The sequence below is a fragment of the Aspergillus caelatus genome (genome assembly GCF_009193585.1).
Source record: "Aspergillus caelatus strain CBS 763.97 unplaced genomic scaffold BDV27scaffold_99, whole genome shotgun sequence".
Taxonomy (NCBI): domain Eukaryota; kingdom Fungi; phylum Ascomycota; class Eurotiomycetes; order Eurotiales; family Aspergillaceae; genus Aspergillus; species Aspergillus caelatus.
The window spans coordinates 12,665-30,677 of record NW_022475362.1 but is presented as its reverse complement, the minus strand read 5'-3'; the positions used below and the strand labels follow the sequence as shown (position 1 = coordinate 30,677).

The window sequence follows — 18,013 nt, the reverse complement described above, 5'->3', positions numbered from 1 at the left end:
ATAGAAGCGTCATTTCAACTGTCATCTCGACTGCTATTTGAATTGCTACTTGCAGCAAAGAAATTTGATAGATAGAAAGCCATAGACTCTACCTTAATCACTACCGGCAGTACAACTTTCACTGCAACTGCCTCTCAAATGCTGCTAGTCACCTGCTGCTAGCCAACTGCCGCTACTGCTACCCCTCTTGCTACTATTACGGCCCTTACAGCTACGATAGCAGCTGGCGCGCGGCATCTAGGCGGCTAGACGACAAGGGATTGCCGAGCTTACAGTGGATCGACAAGAGGTTCGCCTTGCCTAAGCCCAGAAGTGTATGGGCTACTGAATTTGACTGTCGCATTACTGTAGGATGCCCTTATTTATAGCATAGTGTCGCGGCGAATAAGGTCCCAGGGACATAGACAACGGTACAGTACCAAGGTGTCTGTTCATACAAGCCATATTACTTCTAGTTTGTTACTACATATAAGAATACGCAAATTTACACCCCTCATCATTGTTTACAGCCAGACCCTTCCGCCAACATAACAAAATCAGTCGAAATTATGGGCATTATCTCAAATATTGAACCCAACTCCCGGGAGGAGATTCAGCTTGATACCAATGGATGGGCCCCAGAGGTCGCAGTTTCTGGCAGTTTGGGGTTCCTCCTATCCATCTATCTACGGACACCAACACCCTCATTCCATGTATGCACCAGTACATCTGAGCAAATATGGGATGCCAGCATTGTAGTCGATCCAGATTACAGTGCGCATGACTTTCTCGAGAGTATTGGGAAATCTTATCAGCAGAACATAGCATCCCCAGTCATATTGCAGACCTTCTGGCTGCGCACAGACAACTTCGAGAACTGGGCAGCTTCCAATGAGGGGGCTTCTGATCCACGAAGTTGTGCTATCCCACGTCAGATCGTCTGCAAGGTCAAAGAGACACGAGCATCGCGTTCGCTGGACCTGGAGATCAGCGGAGAGAGCTCTTCCGCCAATGCAAGATTTCTCAGTCAACTGGTACACGTCACCAGACAATTGCTGGAGACCACCAGTTGCGGACGGACGCTGCGGGACCTCGACTTAATCTGTGATCTAGACCGACAAGACCTGCAGCGATGGAACCAGAAGCCTCCTTCAACTATCGCGTCCACAGTCCACGGGACGTTTAGACAGAGAGTACTTGAGAGCCCGGGGTCACATGCTGTGGAGTCTTGGGATGGCGGGCTCACATACCTGGAGCTAGATACCCTCTCCTCGCGTGTGTGCTCACTACTGCTTGAGGCAGGAGCCCGGCAAGGCGATTGCATCCCTCTCTGCTTCGAAAAGACACTCTGGACCGTTGTGGCGATGTTGGGCGTCCTGAAGAGTGGCTGTTCCTTTCTGCTCATGGATGTCTCCCACCCCACAAGTCGACTGCAGACGCTCTCTAAGGAAACCAAGGCCACCATTGTCCTCAGCTCCACTGCTCAGCAAGATAGAGCGGTCAGCCTGGCACCCCGAGCCATTGTTGTGTCCGCTTCCTCATTGTCGGCTCCTGCAGGAAACGAGCAACATGAGATTGAAGTTAGTCCCTCCGATGTAGCGGCTGTCATCTTTACATCAGGGACTACGGGCACGCCGAAAGGTATTCAGCTTGAACATAAATCGATGTGCTCCAGTCTTTCAGCTTTGGCAAAGCTATGGAGCATAAACAGGCAAACTCGATATTTCCAGTTCTCGTCTTACGCATTCGATGCCGCGTTCGGAGAGATCCTCATGACGTTGATGCATGGAGGTTGCATCTGCATTCCATCCGATGCAGATCGTTTGGAAAAGTTGGCAGAATCGATACGCAAGTTCAATGCCAATGCGGTCCTTCTCACACCTACCGTTGTGCGATTACTATCACCATCAGACGTGCCGTGTCTGACAACCCTCATTGCTGGCGGAGAGAAGGTCACGCAAGATATCGTGGGATTGTGGTCAGATAAACTAGATTTGATCATAGTCTATGGCCCTGCAGAAACTACAATAGCATGCGTCGGAGTGAAGACCCGTCCTGCGGGTGATGATGCTGTTCGGATTGGGTTTCCTATCAACAGTCGTGCTTGGGTAGCGCGCCTAGATGATCCGAATCAGCTTGCTCCCATAGGAGCTATCGGAGAACTGGTGGCGGAAGGTCCGGGGATCGCACGGGGTTATATCAATAATGAATCTGGAAATGCAGAGTTATTCCTCGACTCTCCGCCGTGGGCAAAAGAGTGGGAGTCGAGCGTGGCCTCAATGGGACGGAGTTATCGAACTGGTGACCTGGTTCGATACGCCGACGATGGCGAACTTATTTTCGTCGGTCGACGTGACCGCCAGGTTAAACTTCGTGGCCAAAGGATTGAACTTGAGGACATCGAGATTAAACTGAAACAGCACCTTCGACTCCCCGACGCAAACATATTCTTGGAAGTCCTTGATATACACGGCACTGCAAATTTGGTGGCTTTTCTTCATCACCCCAGTATCCACCACATACAAGATGTTGATGGAGACACCGCGCAAATGACTGAAGAGATGGAGCTGGAGATTGAAGGGCTTCGTGCACGCATTTCAGAAGTGCTTCCCGCCTACATGTGGCCCGTCGCATGGATCCCCCTAAAGGAAGTTCCCCTGGGACCCACAGGGAAGCTGGACCGGCGCAGCCTCCTGGGCCTGGGGAAGGATTTCTACTCCAAACTGCAAACGGGTGATGAAGAAGACAAAGGCCTGTCGCCCACCGAATCAGTCTTGGCCCGGATGTGGAGACAACTTCTTCCATCTGCTCAGAGTCTCACGCCAGACGCCAATTTCTTCCAACTCGGTGGGGACTCACTTCGATGTATGAAACTGGTGGCGGTAGCCAATCAGGAAGGTTTTCATTTGACTATGGAGAAGGTCTTCAAAAACCCAACACTATCAGGCATGGCCACCACGATGCAGGAAGTTCCAGCTGCTGATGAGTCTCACCCAAGTGTTGCCCCAGCCTCACATTCACTTACACAGGAAGATCCTTCTGAGTACCGATCCTTGTTGAAAGAATACGGCCTTGATCAAAAGGATATCGCGGGTATCTTCCCTTGCACAGCTCTCCAAGCAGGGTTGTTTTCGCTTTCGCTAGCGCTACCCTCCTTATATTCGAGCCAGTTTGTATTCGATTCCTTGGCTGATGTGGACATCCAAAAGTTCAAGACAGCATGGGAGAGTGCAACCTCTGCCTACCCAATCCTGAGGACAGCAATTGTACCATCTTCTTCCAGCCTCGTGCAAGTGGTCCTAAAATATCACGCGAATTGGACTGAGGTCACGCAAGATCTTGCATCATTCTTGGCTGCAGACAAAGAGGTTTCTTTTCAGCCTGGTCAGCCTCTCAGCAGGCTTTACCACGTCCAGGACCCATCATCCGGTCAGACTCGCTTTGTTTGGACGCTTCACCACGCAATATTCGATGGTTGGAGCTTGGAGACAGTGGTCGATCATATTCGCCATAATTATTACTCCCACACAGAGCCTGTAAAGGCAACAGGAAGCTTCCAAGAATTTGTGCAGTTCTGCGAGGGCCTGGACCAATTGGAATGTACTTCATTCTGGAGAGAGCAGCTCAAGAATGCACCAACCCCATCATTTCCCAATTTCCCGAAGGCCGGGCATCTGGCAGCAGACAGATCTTGTTTGCAGCACACCATGGCAGCCCCAACAGGAGCCACCACAACTACTACGGTTCTGGCCAGAGCATCGTGGGCTCTACTTCTTTCCGAGTACGAGGGCTCGGACGACGTCACATTCGGGAATTCCCTTCATGGACGCAATTCCCTGCCTCCCAAGCTGCAGGAAGTTGTTGGGCCCACCATCACAACTTTGCCGATTAGGGTGAGAATTGACCTCACTCAAACTGTTCTCGGCTTCTTAGATGGCCTGCAAGAGCAGCTCTCGGCCATGATTCCTTATGAACAATTTGGCCTCTCCCGGATCCTGGGCATAAGTCAAGATGTTCAAAACGCCGCCTCGTTCCGTACCCTCTTGATTGTCCAAGTCGCGGATACCAAATCCTTGGAGGAACAAGGTATCAGGCTGAACGAAGTCGAGAGATCTATACATGAATACCCATTGGTACTTACTCTTATGCCTGGGAACTCTCAGATTGAAATAGTCGCGACGTTCGATAGCGATGTCATCTCGCCGCCGCAAGTCCAAAGAATTGTTGAACAATTCGAGCAGACATTCCATGAACTCAGCACAGTGTCTAGAGGCACCAAAGTTGGCGAACTGGATCTGGTAAGCAAGGCAGACAAGTCAACCATGTTTGGGTGGAACGCTAGGCATCATATGGCTTACGAGGTTTGCGTTCATGAGTTGATCCGAGAGCGAGTAAGACACTCCCGAACTTCGCCGGCAATCTATTCTAGAGACGGCACCATGGATTACGCGACCTTGGATAAGCTGTCTGACGGCTTAGCGGGAGAGATGGTGCGATACGGTGTGAAATCAGGCAACACTGTGGGTGTTCTTTTCGAGAAGTCTCAATGGGCGATAGTGAGTATTCTTGCCGTCATCAAAGCAGGCGCCGCCTTCGCGCCACTGTCACCGGCGTATCCGCGGGCACGTCTTGAAGGCATTGCCAGCGATGCCGGTATCAAAGTCGTTCTCTGCTCTCCACTACAAGAGGAAGCCTTTCCCGGTCCAGCTTGGCGGACTATTGTTGTTTCTGACGACACGGCTTATACTTTCACACCCGCTGCGCAGGTCGATAGCAAGGTTGCGACCCCGGACAGCCTGCTTTACATCCTTTCAACATCAGGGACTACGGGGACCCCCAAAATCTTTGGAGTACAACACAAGAGCTTTGCCACTGGTGCTATAGCTCGTGCGCCTTTGCTCAGACGTGGGCCTGACTCTCGCGTGTTGCAATTCGCACCATACGCCTTCGACCCGAGTGTCGAGGATATATTGACCACCCTCATGTTCGGCGGCTGTATTTGTGTACCATCAGATGAGGATATCATGGGTGATATCAGTGCGTTTATGAAAACCGCACGAGTCAACTTTGCCAACATCACTCCCTCGGTGGCCTATACATTGAAGCAGGATGAATTACCGGATTTCAAGATACTGCTGCTATCCGGAGAAGCTCCTGACCAAGCTCTAGTGGACAAATGGGACGGCATCGTACAAGTCATGAATGGATACGGGCCGAGCGAGTGTTCCGTCAAGTGCGCTATCAACTGCAACCTATCACGTAATGACCCTAGGAACATTGGCCACAGTGCCGGAACCAGCCTATGGGTTGTGAGGCCCGGGAACCACGACCGCCTTACTCCTCTTGGGGCAGTGGGGGAACTTGTCATCGAGAGTCCACACCTTGCAACCGGTTATATGAACCGCCCCAAAGCTAATGGGGAGAAGTTTATTCTCAGTCCACCGTGGTTGCGAGACTTCCGAGACGGCCACATCACGCGCATGTACAAGACGGGCGATCTGGTCAGGTACATGGAAGACGGCAGCATCTTGTACATCGGGCGTGGGGATATGCAACTGAAACTACATGGTCAGCGGCTGGAGGGAGAGGAGGTGCGGCAACGCATTCAGGAATCCCTCTTCGACGCGCAGCTTCAAGTGATTGTCGATATCGCAAGATTTGCGGGTCAGGATTCCGACGTTCTCGTCGCTTACCTGGCTCAGAAAGGAGAGCACCGGGGAGGTGAAATGGACATCGATCACGTCCTACAACGGCACCTGGCGGATATGAAGGAACACATAATTCGCCAAATCAGCACTGCTCTACCAAAATACATGATACCCTCCGTATTTCTGGCTGTGACGAATATCCCTGTCACAGCGAATGGTAAGGCGGACCGCCGCGCACTCAAGGCTTACATTGCGCGACAGCGTCTTGGACCTCACCTACTTCTTTCTGGAGAAAGTACAGTACAGCCACCTGCTTCGGAAACAGAGAAGCTGCTACATAGTTTGTGGAAAATGCTTCTTGGATTGAACGGCGAGCAATTCGGAGCCAATTCCAACTTCTTCGAGCTTGGTGGCAGTTCTTTGGCGGCAATCAAGCTGGCGTCTGCGGCACGAGATCTCGGGCACAATCTCTCAGCACAGATAATATTCAAAAATCCTGTCTTGTCCGCCATGGCTGCTCACATGGTACCTCTGGATGAGACAAGGACATCGGGCCCATCCAGGTTCGGCCTACTAGGTAAAATTGATCGCAGTGTCCACCAACTGTGGAAAAGCCTTGCGGCTCACAACATCGAAGAACAAGCTATTGAAGATGCATATCCTCTCACGAGACAACAGCAACGTTACATGGAAGGGGAGATGATCTCGCCAGGAGGTACTACTCACCGGCACATCATGCAACTACCGTCCAACATAGACTTAGTCAGACTTGAGACTGCTTTGCGGCGTGTTGTGCAGGCGAACGCACTTTTGCGGACTCGAATCATCTCGGTATCATCGAAATTCGTCCAGGTTGTGCTGAAAGAAGACTTTACTTGTCGCCACGCTGAGGCCCTCTCGTCTCTTGTCTCTGAAGATCGAAAGGTATCGTGGAGTCTTGGACAACCGTTATCACGATTCAGCATAGTGCATGGTAAACACTGTCAGGATCAATGGCTCGTCTGGTCAAGCGCCCACGTTATATTCGATGGCTGGTGTCGAAAGTTGCTGTTGGAAGAGATCGACTATGCGTATCACCACAATGATAACCCGCCGGAACGGCCGCAGTACAACCGGTTTATCGAGTACGTCTACGAACTGGAAAAGGACGAAGCAGGTTCCGCGCTTGCGAGGGAACTCGAGGACACAAGGTTCTGTAGTTACTTCACCTTGGACGGCACAAAGGCCCCAGGTATCACTCACACTTTGTCCCTCGGCATCGCCTTCCCGGCAACTCTCCCAGCTGAACTCTCCTACCCAACCGTGATGCTCACAGCTTGGGTAATCACTGCAGCGCACATCGAAGAGCATGACAATTTTCTGTTCAACATTCTGTTGGGTGGAAGAGATGCCGAGTTTACGGGAATAGACCGGCTCATGGGCCCTGTAAGCACCACAGCCCCTTTGGCCACCAGCATCGACCGTGATTCGACTTTCCGGAAGAACGTGGAAGTTGTACAGAAACGAATAGACGAAGCTGGAAGTGTGCAGCACTTGGTCCGACTCGGCGATAAACTGCATCGGTTGCTGGCGTCTGCCCCCGTTGTCGTTGTCCATCCTGCCGAAGATTATGAAGAAGCAGCAACCAAACACCTCGGAATATTCAGAAGCCGCGTTGAAACAGTCCAGCGGTTGGTAGACGCCATGTTCATGAACTTTTGCCTCCGGCCTGGCAATGTCGGGGTAGATCTTATCATGACGATTGACTCTAGCTTTTTCCCGGAGGATAAGGCGGTTCGGTATCTCGGCTATCTGGAACAAGTCTTCATGCGTGTCTTTACTCCAGGGGGTCTGGATCTGACTATTGGAGAAATAAACTTGGGTTCTAGTACACCTACGAGTTCTGTGTTGATAAACACTGAGATAGCTTGATGCGGGGCCCGAGGTGATCCGAAGCATGGTTTAAAAAGGACGAAGAGCGGGACTGCTATAGTGAAGTACAAGGTGGACGTATCGATTGGTGGTTTGTTGAAGGTTTTGTACTGTAGATAATAGCTAAGGAGCGCTGTAACCCAGCAACTGTCACATAAATCATCGAGCTTTGAATCGACTTTGAAAAGTCAAATATCTCCACCTCCTCGTTATGCTTTCACCAGATACCTCAATAGATGCGGACCGGCAACCTCAAAGACATGGATTATGAGAAGATCGTAACGAATTGAGACAATACGATCGTAGGGTAAGACATATGATGAGAGCATTTACTATGTTATGTTCATACACACAGCTTATCATCAGGCCGAAAAAGGCATTTGTCCGTGTGACGGTGAATGGAGTTTCCTTCGGTTATTAATCAACCCATCTTGCCAAGAATAATCGTGTGAGTCATGCAGAACGCAAGATTCCAGATCTTGTTCCGATAAAGTCACTTGGGAAAGCATCATGCACAGCTGGGAGATACATCCTCATTTGTGGGCAAAGGGGCAAGTGGACGATTCGACAAAAGCCTTCAGAGATAGACTGTCCTCAAGGCTGTCAGACAATGACCACGAAATCCAGGGATACGGCAGCAGTCGTACAGTCAACACCATTAACACGAACTATCCCGGGTCAAAGTAAAGACCGTATCAGACACAAACTGAATCTAGGCCAAGCTTTTTGGTTTCACCAGCTAAAAAGGTTTGACCTTGTTTTTATCGCCTTCGTGACCTTCCAGAAGGCCAAGCTTGAACCTTCGGTAAAAGAACCAATTCTGCAGAACAATTGGTCAAGATTTAAGATCCAGTTTCAATCATCACCAGAATTGGACTTACAAATAGCCGCAGTGGTAAAATTGTAACAAGTAATCGAAGAGTGCGCGCGAGAGCGCCTTCCCATATTTCGGCACTGACCCGTGGCTTCACCAGCTTCGCGACCACAGATCTCGCATAAGCATCTGCCGGCATGCCATTCGCGTTGCCTTCGTACTTGATATCCTCGATGGTCTTCTTGAGTGGGAGATAGAGGGATGTCTCCGGAGCATACATTCCATGGTGTAGAATATTACTCTGCACGAAGCCGGTGACAAGCTCAATGACCTCTATTCCAAATGGCTTGACCTCCTACAATGCAGGTCAATTACAGGAATATGGGATGGGACGAAGTGACGATGAGGCATGGGAGCAGGGGCGAGCCAGGCTTACCAAGCGGAGCGTGTTGGAATACTGACTGAGGGCCGCCTTGGAGGCATTATAAGGCGCCTGCCAGACCATAGGCACGTTCCTTGTCACGCTTCCAAGCTGCACAATACGTCCGCGAGGTGAGTTACGAAGGAGCGGGATGAAAATCTGGCAAAGTCGCATGACAGCAAAGACGTTGACTTGAAACAGTTTCTCGACCTGTTCAATCTCAAGGTCCATTGCGGTGGATGCGTAATGCGTTCCTGCATTGTTGACCAGGAAATCTAACCGGCCACCAGTGCGCTCGGATACCGCATCCTTCAGCTTGGCAATACTCTCTGAACTGCTGAGCTCCAGCTCAAAAGCTTCGATATTCTCGTGCTCGCGTGTTAGCTCCTTGAGATATTCGACACGTCGGGCGGTTGCAAGAACGGTAACTCCTTGTTCTGCGAACGCTACTGCGAGCGCTTTTCCAATGCCACTGCTACAGCCGGTTATGAGGGCGAAAGAAGATGTTTGCGTCATCAGTGCGATCAAATCACAAACAGGCTGTTGAGTAATATAGGGCAATGTTGTAAGGGCCGTTGTTGATCTGGAGTGTTGAAATGAGCAGGTGGTCAATGTTGTGCCGATCACAGAAAAAGTGAGAGATCACATGACTAGTATGATTGTTGAGGGGGCCAGGGACCACATTGCGATTGGCTGTGGAATGTCATATTATAGTGTGGTATGGGCTATAGCGTGGTATAGTGTGGTCCACAGCAATCAACGTCGGCTTTCAAGCGAGTGAGACGCCGCCCGTATTTGGGATTACGTTAGTTGGTTAGCTGTTGGGGGGCCGACTGACTAAGACCGCGTCTTCTGCACTGCCTCTCCTATATTATATAGAAGATATACCCATGAGGTTCTAACCCCACCCTTCGATTACAGGAACAACAAAGGATCGGCAAGCTTTATATGGAAGCTCCGGGCTGAGCGGCTTCTTCCGGCCCGAACGGGCAATTCCGAGCCGAACTTAACGAGAGACCCTTATTGGTTATATAGGTTGATTGTTATTATTATAATCTAGCTTTTGACAAACAGATCCCAATGTGGCGGGGTAGTATTAAAATGCTCATGTACTTAGTAGTAAAACTGAACTTGGTACTATTTTAAAGTCGGCGGTACATGAACACAGGCGGCTTATTAACATGAAGTTGGGGCTAGTTTTACAGAGGCTTTGCTTGCGCCAGCTGTCTTTTAAATTGAGCAAGACATACATCGTCTATGCTGGGTGTTGGTAAGCTCGACAAGGAGGTTGTGAAGCTAGTCATGTCGCTCACGGCCCCAAGTGTGAAGCGCCTTCCCTGTGTGGGCGCTTCTTATGTTTTCTTCTTCAGTCTTTGACCAATGGACGAAAGACCTGACTGATGAGATCCCCTGCCTCGCAATCGAGCCGAACCACTAGTGCTTACATACATGCACGAGAAAGGGAATAAGGTACCGCCAAACCCGGCAATGGCATGTTCCATGAGTGCGTGATCAAGGCATTTTGGTGCCTGATGGTGGCAGGCAGCGAGTTGTGATATCATACTGTAAGCCCTGTATACCTCAGTTCCCTGCTCGACGCGTGCTGTAAGCTCCCTAAGAGGGAAAGGGAAAGGAAAGCCTGCGTGAAGTATAAGCTGGGTAGCACTACGGTAGAAGCTCCTGAGAGCAGATCAACGTCTCTTTAATGTATAAATACTCTTCGTGGTCTCGTTGGGGACTCATCCCGGACACAATAAGATTCTCCTTTTCGTCTCACTAGCAATATGACACTCTCGGCTGAACAGCGTCAAGCTCTCCTTGATGGTCCGGCTGCCCCTCCCCCTTCGGGAGTCGTTCCTAACCTCGCTGATCCCCCAAATCTGCAAGCCGTCGGGCGGGGTCTGATCCTCGTCTTCTGGAGCCTGGCGTTGATCACTTTTGCTATCCGCATCTACACGAAAGCTTTTATTATTAGATCATTTAGAGTATCTGACTGTAAGTAATACCCGTTCCACATAGATCGACCGGGCTGCTAACATACTGCATAAGACGCCATGATTGTAGCTTGGGTATAGTTACATGATGCCTGCCTCCACTACCGCGCCTTATCTGACATGGCTAGGCACTATCTATAGGCTACTTCCCAATCGCATGGAAAGTTGGGAATATTGCCCCAGGTATAGACCAATGGAACCTGCAGGTGAAGAACTTGATCGAATTATTACATGTAAGGGTCGATTGAGGCAAATACACAAGTCGCTACAGTATATTCCTGACCAATGTAAAAATAGTGGTTCCATACCGGTCTCATTATGTATTCGATCATGATCTGCTTTATCAAGATCTCGATCCTCCGTCAATTCCTCGAGATCTTCAGCCTAGAGCGAGACTATTTCTTCTGGACTTGCCACTTTCTTATCTGCATCAATATTCTCTACTATACCATCTTCACATTTACGACCATCTTCGCGTGCAATCCTATCTCGAAATACTGGGACGTATTAAGAACAGATGGCAAATGCCTCAATACAGAGCTACAGATGTTTGTGGCAGGAATTATCAATACTATATCGGATCTGACAATCTTGATTCTACCTCATTTGAAGGTCTGGGGGCTCCAGATGTCGTCGCGGAAGAAGCGTGCTGTTTCTGTGGCGTTTCTGTTTGGCTTAATGTATGTTCTTCCATCCAGTCATCACTCATGTCTTGGGGGTGCCTCCGAGCAACATTCTAATTAATTGTGCTTATATCCAGCGCCTGTGTCGGATCATCGCTCAAGATCTACTACGCAGTAAGACTCCTTAATACCGAGAACAACAAATCCTACCAGATCTACCTCCTTGGCGTCTGCACACTTCCCGAAATTGGAGGCGGCATAATTGCTGGCTGTCTGCCGTCGTCGCCCAAATTCTTCAAACACATACTGCAAACGCCTCTTTTCTCGAGTTACAAAGCCTATTTCAGCAAACTGATCTCGGCGTCCTCTCGGTGGTCTTCGTCATCAACCGTCGCTCGATCGCCCGGAAATTCCGCTGCCGTGGATCTCAAAACTACGAAGAAGAGTCAATTCGATGACCAGTATCCACTGACTTCGGTTGTGAGTTGCCCAGGCAGTGAAACTGTCGATGTCTCTGTTACGACGACACACTCGACGCAAGAGTGTACAATGGTGTCCAGTCACGGTAAAAGAACCTGAGGTCACAGGAGTTGTGGGATGAAAGTGATACGTTTTGAAGCTGTATATACTTAATTGAGGTGCATATTCTTATCGCCAATATCTAGCCTGTTGCAACGCATCTAAAATATAGTCTAAGTGAGTAGCCAGGGATAGTATAGGTGAAGCATTCGACATAGTACTTTTATAGCTACTAGGAGCAGTCAAATAGTCAATTCCAGGAACATCCGTGTCTCAGTGTTGGTCCATGCCCTTGAATATGTAAGGAACAAATATAGAGAGAGAGCTTTTAAGATCGCTCATACTTCCAACTTGCAAAGCGGCGTTAATCATACTTCGACTAAACCATGATTACTGAACTTATTAATGGATAGTCGCCGAACCGGGGGGATTATTTGCCGATAGGGACGGTAACTCGTGGGTCTCTCCACTCGATAAGATAAATTAGCGCTCGGTTTTGTTTTCCTCCAACTGTCTCATTGGCTGTCTTGGGTATTCTGCACAATTCCCACCCCGTCGATTGTGTGGTGATTCAGGGACTCGTTGACTATTCGTCCACGTAAGTACCTTTTGATCTAGGAACCGTATTCTGGAGCGAATCTTGACCCCCACACATATTAGGGGAATTTTAAGGAAGTAGTTAGAAACAATAAATGTTAAAAATTAAAGTATTTGAGCGAGTCAAGTCCGTACCTTCTAGGGGATATGATGTCATTCATCATCAGCTGCCCCACTATACCCTATATAAGGTCGACCTGGACCCTCACTTTGAGGGTTTACGAACCAGCGCAGAAAAAACACACAGTCCACACATCTTGACAAAATGGCTCCCAAGGTTCTCGTTGTCCTTACCTCCCAGGCCCAGATTCCTGGCCGCGACCACGCTACCGGATGGTTTCTGGTATGTACTTTTACCCCGCCATGTTCGCCTGTCTATCGAGCAGATCTAATGGGAAGTCTAGCCCGAGTTTGCCCACCCGTGGGAGGTCCTCCATGAGAAGGTCGAGCTCACCATCGCCTCCCCTAAGGGTGGTGAGGCTCCCCTCGACCCCTCCTCGATCAAGATGTTCGAGAGCGACCCCGTATCGACGAAATTCCTGAATGAGCAGCAGTCGCTTTGGAAGAACACTCACAAGCTGGCTGATTTCCTCCCGCGCGTTTCGGAGTTCGATGCTATTTTCTATGTCGGTGGCCATGGACGTAAGGAACACTTATTTTTTCCCTTTGATGGAGGGGATTGGAACTGACCGCTATAGCTATGTTTGACCTCCACTACGACGAGACCTCCCTCTCCCTTATCCAGGCTTTCGCTGCCGCCGGAAAGCCCGTCTCCGCAGTCTGCCACGGCCCGACCGTGTTTATCAAGGCGACCACCAAGTCTGGACAGCCCTTGCTCGCCAACTCCACCGTTACCGCCTTCACCAACGTCGAGGAAGACCAGGCACAACTGACCGCGCTCATGCCATACCTGGTCGAGGATGAGATGAACAAGATCCCCGGATGTAAATTTGTTAAGGCCGATCAGCCGTGGGGCGAGAAGGTTGTCGTCTCGAAGACCTCCGACGGCACTACTCTGATCACCGGTCAGAACCCGGCCAGCGCGACGGGCGTTGGCAAGGAGATCCTCAAGGCTCTGGGACTTTAAGTTTACTACTATATGCTTATAATTCATGAAATGTATGATTGTTATGAGAAATAAATGATCATCTCCTTCATCTCATTTCAATTGGTTTCATTTGTTTTTCTTCCGTCGGATTCCGACGGTTCAATGTATATCTAACACGCAAACCACACTGACAGCGATGATCCCCCCAATTTCTATGGGTCCGTGGGCGAATCAACCTTACACAATACCGAGCGTGGTCCTCAAACACCGGAGGTACAAAGGACGGGGTGACTGATAAGCACCCCGCCCCAATATCCTGAAGACCTCCCATTTGGGGAATCGACAGGGACGGTTCAGGTACTAAATTAGCCAAGAGACTAGTAGCGGCCAAAGGCGTTGCAGCATTGCAGAATGTGTGCTGCTTTATTGCATCCGCTCATGTACGCCAAGAACCCGTTCGGACACATGTGGTTTTCACTGGCTCAAGCACGTTACCCCCGGCAGATGAAGAGATATGCAAGGGATGAAGCTGATCGCCCGGCAGTAGGATATTTAAAAAAGGTCGCCAGCACAATATGCTGTGAGAACAGTGCATTGCATTCATAACCTTTCTTCTTTGGTCGGTTCGTCATGGTCCAGTTCACTGTCCTGGCCCTCTTGGCCCTTCCCTTCGTGAATGCTATCCCTGCCCCGGCTCCTGTCCCAACTCCACCGGGCATTCCGGCGACCACGACTGCGGAAAATGAGTTGGCTGAATTAACAGTCGCTGCTCAGGGCTCGCAGGATGGCTATGACCGGGATTTATTCCCCCACTGGATCAGCCAGGGCCAGTATGTATTGTCATCCCTCTTGGTCAGAGGATTTAATGTGCTAAAACACTTTACAAAGCTCATGCGATACTCGTGAAGTCGTTCTTGCGCGCGATGGTGAGGATGTCGAAAAGAATGATTCTTGCTCTCCCACTAGTGGAACATGGTACTCGCCGTATGATGGGAAGACCTGGACAGATAAAAGCGATCTAGACATCGACCATGTTGTACCGCTTTCCAATGCCTGGAAGGTAAGTCTACCATCATCCATCATACTTACAAGAATAGACTCCGATCTAATGCTTAATGAAAAATCAGAGCGGAGCGTCGGACTGGACCACCGACCAACGCCAGGCTTTCGCCAATGATTTGGAGAACCCTCAACTACTTGCGGTGACGAACTCGGTCAACCGCGAGAAGAGCGATGATGGGCCGGAGGACTGGAAACCTCCTCTGAGTAAGTTCATGCCCAATATTATCTGGTCGCGCGCTAACGGTGTAGCTTCGTATTATTGTACCTACGCAAAGATGTGGGTTCGAGTCAAGTCGGTGTATAACTTGACTATTACACAGGATGAGAAGGGTGCTCTGGTTGATATGCTTGACTCATGTTAATGATGATATTGTACATAGCTTATAATATCACGAGTCGTCAGTCCATGCTAGTATAGATATGACGATATAGTATGAATAATTATTGGTAGGAGTTCAATCATACGATATCTTATTTGCAAGCCTGTGGTTATCGTGTGGGGCCGATAATATTTATACTACCTTCAAATTTGCCCCAAAGCTCAAGATACTGCTATAGTTACTAGTATGTCCATTCGTGGATACTGACGCCACTAGATTAATGTTTGACAATACGAATTAGGGCAGTCTACGATCACATTAAGTTCCTCCGGTCGCGACTTTTCAATAAGCGAAACTGTAAGTCAACGCGTTAAGGAAAGAAAAAGTAATATACGATACAAAAGTCCCTATATACAGCAAATGTATTTCTAATTCGGTCGGATAAAAGCAATTGTACGACCTGCTAAGTCTCATAAACAAACATGATTTCGGGTACACGTAACTTCCTTAACATCACTATAGCAATCAATAGTATCTAGGAGGCCCAGATTGCCCAGCATTGTACGGTCCAGCGTGGTGCTGTGGCCCAGTATTATATGGTGGTTGGGCATTGGGCTGTGAACCAGGATTATCCTGTGGTCCCGCATTGTACGGTCCGGCATTGTATTGCGGTTGAGCATTGTACGGCGGTCCAGCGTTGTGCTGTGTTTCAGCATTGTACGGTGGCCCAGGATTATATGGTGGTCCAGCATTTGGCCCGGCATTGTACGGTGGCCCAGCATTGTACGGTGGTTGAGCATTCGATTGCGGTCCAGTATTGTACTGTGGTCCGGTGTTATGTTGTGGGTCAACAGTATACTGTGGGCCAGCATTGGGTTGTGGTGGAGAATTGTACGGTAGTTGAGCATTCGATTGTGGTCCAGCATTGTATGGTCCAGCGTTGTGCTGTGGATCAGCAGAATACTGTGGTCCAGCACCAGGCTGTGGCGGATAATTGTACGGTGGGCTAGCATTGTATGGTGGCCCAGGATTGTAGGGCTGTCCAACGTTGTGCTGTGGTCCAGTATTGGACTGAAACTCAGGATTGTACGGCGGTCCAGCATTGTACGGTCCAGCGTTATGCTGTGGTTCAGCATTGGACTGCGGTCCATGATTTGGAGGCGGCTGGGCTTGAGCCATCTGAGAGGAAGTCAGGTCCCCAGTGCTGGACGTTGGCTTATCAATGAAGTTTTGGCAATTGGAATCAATATGATCGTTGATTTTCAGAGATGGTACAGAGTTTCCGCATATCGGACAAGACACCATAGCGTTTGGATCATCGAGGGAGATATTGGACTGTGGCCCATGGTTGTCTTGCGGTCCAGTATTGTATTGCGGCCCATGATTTGGAGACTCCTGGACATGAGCCATCTGAGAGGAATTCAGGGCCCCGGTGCTAGATGTTGGCTCATCAATAAAGTTTTGGCAATTGGAATCAATATGATCGTTGATTTTTAGAGATGCTACCGACTTTCCGCATATCGGACAAGATACTATAGCACTAGGATCATCGAGGGAGACCCCGGACCGTAGCCCAGGGTTGTTTTGTAGTTCAGCATTGTATGGTGGTCCAGCGTTGTGTTGGGGTTCAACATTGTACGGTGGTTGAGCACTGTACTGTAGGCCAGTATTGTATTGCGGCCCATGATCTGGAGGCGGCTGGACTTGAGCCATCTGAGTGCCCGCAAGATCTTCATATTGGAGATCGCTGGGACTTGGTCCCGTCGCCATGTTAACTCCCGAGGGTGTCTGCTCGAACTGTACATCGCCTTGCGCCGCTCGAATCGTGTGCGTCAGCATTTTCACCGAGGGATTGTCGGTCCGGACGTGGCCATTCAGGATCTCCTTGGCGGCAATCTTTCGACCGTAAAATCGTTCGTTCTCATCTATACGCTCGATGACAACAGTCCCATCAATCTGCACACCCGCATAGAATCCTCGACTCTTAACGTAGGTCCAGATCGGGGCTCGCCGTTTATGAACTTCCGACTCTACCACACCACCAAGTCCCACCGGTCCAGCAGCGACACTGATCTCGCTTCCGAGAGTAACGCGAACCTTTGTAAATGCGTCCAACGCCTCATACGTATTGATCACCATCACACAATCGTAGATATCTGCACCGACAAGAAATCCCAAGCCGGCTGTATGCAGCAGGATACCCGACGGCGCACTCCATTCGCCGGTTTCAGGCACTCTACTAACAAGAACACCACTGCCGCCCGCACCACTGAACCATAGCCCCGTTCTCATAGCCGTAAAGATCGCCAGTCCCTTCGCCTGTCGGATAACTTCGGACGGGATCTTCTGCAACACTTTCGGCTTTCCTCGCGGCTTATCGATCGGTTGTTTTGCCCCTTTCGTTTCAGGCGCAGGTGTGCTTTCTTTGGATTCTTCGGCATACACGCCATCTTTGCAGAAGCTCTGAAGAATGCGGGCCACCTTCTCGCTTTCTTTGTCTATTGTCATGGGCCAGAAAGCCTCTGAACCGAGTTTATTAGTCAGGCGGTTAACGGGGGGCCCGAGTTTGTCCAGTGCATCCCAGGCTTTGTCGAAGTTTTTCTTGCCAATGACTTTCGTTTTGTTCCATAATGAGTTTTGCTTGTTTGGGGCTTGAGACATGGTGGAGGTGCGATGATCGTGTACCTTGTCTATGGTTCTAGGACTTTTTCTGGGGTCGAAGGGTAGTGAACTGGGTTATTTAAATGTTGTCAAAAATATTATTCGGAAAAGGGAAGTGCCAGGGTGATAATGTTGAGTTTTATCCCTGTCAGGCGCGAAATGAAAAGTCTAGGCAACACAGTGAATTCAAGAAACGACGACATCCGAGCGGGGCATAAATAATGTTTGATTCTCTCAACTGCTGCTAAGCATTCCACATGGCGTAGTGATTGGTGTTCATGTCTCCACTTTCCACGGGATTCGCGGCCGTTCCACTTTTCCAATGGCGGGAATTTTTCGTATTTTGTGCTATTAAAAGCGTTTTCATTGTTTCGTGAGACACCGGTGGCTTTCTAGTACAATGAAACTTATGCATG

General features: G+C 49.6%; 6 protein-coding genes across 6 annotated transcripts; 4 read left to right on the top strand and 2 right to left on the bottom strand.

The window, feature by feature from the left end:
- Window positions 1-548: 548 nt before the first annotated feature.
- Window positions 549-7,538, top strand: BDV27DRAFT_158237 (uncharacterized protein; the record flags this gene model as incomplete). The annotated part of the gene is made up of 1 exon (XM_032072642.1): window positions 549-7,538. One exon carries the CDS (start codon window positions 549-551, stop codon window positions 7,536-7,538), a length of 6,990 nt encoding a protein of 2,329 aa, XP_031927088.1.
- Window positions 7,539-7,574: 36 nt separating this feature from the next.
- On the bottom strand, window positions 7,575-9,655 carry BDV27DRAFT_129120 (SDR family oxidoreductase). The gene is made up of 4 exons (XM_032067120.1): window positions 8,789-9,655; window positions 8,420-8,707; window positions 8,186-8,358; window positions 7,575-8,126 (listed from the first exon to the last, which is right to left on the bottom strand). Exons 1-3 carry the CDS (start codon window positions 9,287-9,289, stop codon window positions 8,278-8,280), a joined length of 870 nt encoding a protein of 289 aa, XP_031927087.1. The 5' UTR covers window positions 9,290-9,655; the 3' UTR covers window positions 7,575-8,126; window positions 8,186-8,277.
- A 902-nt stretch (window positions 9,656-10,557) lies between these two features.
- BDV27DRAFT_172611 (uncharacterized protein) lies at window positions 10,558-11,969 on the top strand (the record flags this gene model as incomplete). The annotated part of the gene is made up of 5 exons (XM_032075904.1): window positions 10,558-10,768; window positions 10,823-10,842; window positions 10,896-11,000; window positions 11,065-11,447; window positions 11,528-11,969. 5 exons carry the CDS (start codon window positions 10,558-10,560, stop codon window positions 11,967-11,969), a joined length of 1,161 nt encoding a protein of 386 aa, XP_031927086.1.
- A 771-nt stretch (window positions 11,970-12,740) lies between these two features.
- Window positions 12,741-13,674, top strand: BDV27DRAFT_129118 (type 1 glutamine amidotransferase domain-containing protein). Its single transcript, XM_032067119.1, has 3 exons — window positions 12,741-12,849; window positions 12,911-13,148; window positions 13,205-13,674. Exons 1-3 carry the CDS (start codon window positions 12,772-12,774, stop codon window positions 13,591-13,593), a joined length of 705 nt encoding a protein of 234 aa, XP_031927085.1. The 5' UTR covers window positions 12,741-12,771; the 3' UTR covers window positions 13,594-13,674.
- Window positions 13,675-14,168: 494 nt separating this feature from the next.
- BDV27DRAFT_118889 (HNH endonuclease family protein) lies at window positions 14,169-15,097 on the top strand. The gene is made up of 4 exons (XM_032064751.1): window positions 14,169-14,384; window positions 14,443-14,614; window positions 14,682-14,820; window positions 14,866-15,097. Exons 1-4 carry the CDS (start codon window positions 14,185-14,187, stop codon window positions 14,976-14,978), a joined length of 624 nt encoding a protein of 207 aa, XP_031927084.1. The 5' UTR covers window positions 14,169-14,184; the 3' UTR covers window positions 14,979-15,097.
- Window positions 15,098-15,461: 364 nt separating this feature from the next.
- On the bottom strand, window positions 15,462-17,597 carry BDV27DRAFT_145628 (uncharacterized protein; the record flags this gene model as incomplete). The annotated part of the gene is made up of 2 exons (XM_032070437.1): window positions 15,462-16,331; window positions 16,497-17,597. The coding sequence occupies 2 exons, from the start codon at window positions 17,595-17,597 to the stop codon at window positions 15,462-15,464; spliced, it is 1,971 nt and encodes a 656-aa protein (XP_031927083.1).
- Between the last annotated feature and the right edge of the window lie 416 nt (window positions 17,598-18,013).